The 3690-nt window shown below is 49.5% G+C and overlaps 1 protein-coding gene across 1 annotated transcript; it reads left to right on the top strand.

The window, feature by feature from the left end:
- Nucleotides 1-1001: 1001 nt before the first annotated feature.
- Nucleotides 1002-1269, top strand: LOC103253566 (ubiquitin-like protein 5). The gene has a single exon (XM_008051843.2). It carries the CDS (start codon nucleotides 1009-1011, stop codon nucleotides 1267-1269), a length of 261 nt encoding a protein of 86 aa, XP_008050034.1. The 5' UTR covers nucleotides 1002-1008.
- Nucleotides 1270-3690: the final 2421 nt, after the last annotated feature.

Genomic DNA, 3690 nt, shown 5'->3' with positions numbered 1-3690 from the left:
TACTACTGCTTTTTGTGTTACTAATTGTTTTCAGTTGTTCCATATAGATGAAATGAGATGGTATATCGGAGAAACCTGGAAATTCTAAAGGGCGGTACACATGAAGATGGAATTTTAGAGGCTCTGTGCATTGATTCCCAGTGTTGACAAAAGATGCCAAACTCTGTAAAATACTTCAGATGGTTTATTCTGAGCCAAATGTCACTATTCTTAGGCAAGTGACACAGTCGCAGGAGATTCTAAGAACCGTGTGCCTGCCATGGTTACGTTGTAACTTGATTATATACCTTTTGAGGAGGGCAGAAGTTATAGAAGACCATAAATCAATATATGGGAGCTTTGTACGGTTTGTGCAGGAAGGCGGGATATCTTTAAGCAGGACTTGCAGGTTATAGGTGGATTCAGAGAATTCCTGACTGGTGGTGAGTTAGCTAGGGCTATCTAGAGAATTTTGAAGGCAATAAAGGAAATAGGCAGCTTGGGGAATGATAAGGGAGTCATGATTTTTGATATGTAGATGAAACTTCATAGGTGAGGGACTTCAGAGAGAATAAGAATAGGTAAGTGTCTTGGAAGGTGCCTGGGCCGGGGCATGATGGCTCACGCCTATAATTCCAGCACTTTAGGAGGCTGAGGCAGGAGGATTGCTTGATGTCAGGAGTTCAGAATCAGCCAACCAACACAGTGACCTCACCTCTACAAAAAGTAAAAAAAATTAGCTGGGTATGGTGGTATGCCTGTAGTCTCAGTTACTCAGGAGGCTGAGGTGGGAGGACTACTAGAGTTCAGGAGTTGAAAGCGGCAGTGAGTTGTGATTTTGCCACTGCACTCCGGCCTGAGTGACAGAGTGAGATCCCCAACTCAAAAAAAAAAAAAGAAAAAAGAAAGAAAAAGAAAAAAAAAGGCACTTCTGCTTCGGTTCCCAGCATCCTGTGCGGCTGGAGTTGGGTGCTCAGGTGAGTGAGCTGTGGTGTCACTGGGTTCCAGGAGACTAAAGCTCCAGCCAGGATGACCGAGGTTGTCTGCAACGGCCATCTAGGGAAAAGGGTCTGTGTTAAATGCAACACCGATGACACCATCGGGGACCTTAAGAAGCTAATTGCAGCCCAGACTGGCACTCGTTGGAACAAGATTGTCCTGAAGAAGGGGTACAGGATTTTTAAGAACCACGTGTCTCTGGGAGACTGTGAAATCCACAATAGCATGAACCTGGAACTTTATTATCAGCAGATTCCTTTTTTCTGCCATCTCACCCCCCATACTGTATAGATGCTTGTTTTTTAAAACTCACATTAATAAAAACTTAAATGCTAAAAAAAAAAAGGAAAGAAAGCCTGGAGTCCCAAACACAGCTTTACAGGGTCATAAAATACTTTGATTTTCCTTCTTTATGTTATGTGCTGTTATGCCAGAGTCAGGTTGGAAAGCAAACTACAATATATAGTTAATAAAAAAAAAAATCCAGATTGCCTGAGCCCGTGGGTTCGAGACCAGCCTGGGCAACTTGGCGAGACCTCATCTCTACAATCAATCAAAAAGTAGGCAGGCGTGGTAGCGCGTGCCTGTAATTCCAGCTACTCGGAAGGCTGAGGCAGAAGGATCGCTGGAGCCCAGCAGGTTGAGGCTGCGGTGGCCGGGAGCGTGCCACTGCCCTCCAGTCTGGGTGGCAGAGTGAGACTCCAACTCAAAAAAAAACAACAACAAAATCCATCACTCCAGTTCCCTTAGTAAGGAAATTAGCAAGGTAAAGCAAAAAGGTCAGGAACTGAGGAGAAAGCATCTTCAACCGCAGTGTGGCACTAGCCAGGTATGTACAGAGGTTGATTTAAGGCTCAAGTTGGTTTTGGATCCATTTGGCCACTGAAATGGAGAGCAAGTCCTGAGGCTGTTGGGTGTCAGGAAAACTAGCTCCCAGGCTTGGTGCTCCAAGTTCCTGGGAGGGATATTGACTCATCACTGGCCTAACAGATTCAGCCCACGGTTCTGCTGGCAGCTTGAAGGTCTTCAGTAGCTGGGGACTGATCTCACCTGCAGGGCTTCCCTGCTTGACCATGCTAGGTGCTGTCTGCTAGGCCGTGGGTGGATGGCGGGACCTGTCAGGAAACACGATGTGGGCCCGTTAGAGGATGGGGTGGGGATTCACAGCCCAAATGGAAGGTCAAGACTTGTAAACCCAAGAGGCCAAGCGCAGAAGTAAGGAGGAGGGAGGGTGCAGTAGTCGCTTCATCACTCCGAGCAAAAACAAAAAAACCCCACAGAGGTAACATTCTACCCCAGAACTGAAAAGGAGGTTAGACTTTGTAGTGGAAGCAGAAATGATGGAATTCAATGACAAGATGAGATGGGTGTGTGGTCACGGCCACTCAGGATGGTAGTTTTAAAGTGGCAGCCGATCTGAGTCCACTGCTTCAGCGGCCCCTGTCTATGTGATAGACATGGCGTGGTGGCAAGAGTCTGAAGGGATGTGAGGACACAGCAAATGCTTGGCATCCATCTTGCGTCAGCCAGTCAGGAAGGAAGTGGGGCGCAAAAGCAGTCCACGATGCCTTGGTGGGTGAGCCAAGGGCTTAGGGCCAAAGCTGAGGGTAGCATTCAGGGAATTAATACACCATGGGTATCTTTTATTTTTTTATTTTTTTATTTTTTGAGTTGGAGTCTCGCTCTGTCGCCCAGACTGGAGTGCAGTGGCCGCTCCCGGCCACCGCAGCCTCGACCTGCTGGGCTCTGGCGATCCTTCTGCCTCAGCCTTTCAAGTAGCCGGAATTACAGGCACGCGCTACCACGCCCGGCTGATTTTTTGATTTATTGTAGAGATGAGGTCTCGCTGCCCAGGCGGGTCTCAAACTCACGGGCTCAGGCCATCCACTCACCTCGGCCTCCCAAAGCGGGGGATTACAGGCTGAGCCACTGAGCCCGGCCCACCATGGGTATCTTAATATAGGCTTCATTATTATGATGTTGGTTTCATTATTATTTAGCTATGGTAACAGTAAGGCCCACAGATCCGCAAATAACTGCTGTTGAAAAGAAAATCTGTCACTCACAGAACCAAGAAGGGGGAGCATTCCTAGCCATGTGGGGCTACCTGGGAAAGCCCTGGTGTTGGCCAGGCGGCGGAGGGGAGAGGGAGCACTGGGGAAAGAGCCTTTACCAGAAGGAACAGGCAGGGCAGCACAAGTGTCCTTCTGACTGTCTAGTTTGAATAACGTCAGCAGGCTCTGGGGCAAAGGAGCTGTCCCTGGTTGTCTGGTACCTGACTGTGGGGTAATTGGGGTGGATACATAGTGGCCCGATGAGAGAGGCCGATAGGGAGGTGGGTTCTGGCTCGGTTGGTTTGCATCTGAAGGGTACTTGTGACTGAGTCCTTCACTCCTTCCGGGAACTCGTTGACCTGGGAGGGGCAGTTCCTCAAGGGGCCACAAGGCCTTAAGGCGTCAAGGCGGTAGAATACAGAGAATAACAGACGTGGCTACCACAATGTGAGTGCGTAAGGGGAGGCTAGAGAGAGTGGGCCGCACAGAGGAAACGAGAGGGAGTGTGTCCAGCGTGAAACTCCGTCGCTGTGTCTGGCCCCTCTCCCGAGGCCCAGGCCCAGGCCCGCAAGTCCCTCAGCCGTTGCGTGCAGCCCGGCCCGCTGCCGTTTGTCCAGGACTGCCGTTTAGACGGAGAATGGGAGGAGGCAGGACATTT

This window comes from Carlito syrichta, unplaced genomic scaffold (genome assembly GCF_000164805.1).
Source record: "Carlito syrichta isolate Samal-C Ts95f unplaced genomic scaffold, Tarsius_syrichta-2.0.1 Scaffold238201, whole genome shotgun sequence".
NCBI lineage: Eukaryota > Metazoa > Chordata > Mammalia > Primates > Tarsiidae > Carlito > Carlito syrichta.
This window is presented reverse-complemented; position numbering and strand designations above follow the sequence as displayed.

Bases quoted from the DNA above. Each gene is read 5' to 3' on its own strand.
- LOC103253566 (XM_008051843.2), top strand. From the start codon at position 1,009: ATGACCGAGGTTGTCTGCAACGGCCATCTAGGGAAAAGGGTCTGTGTT.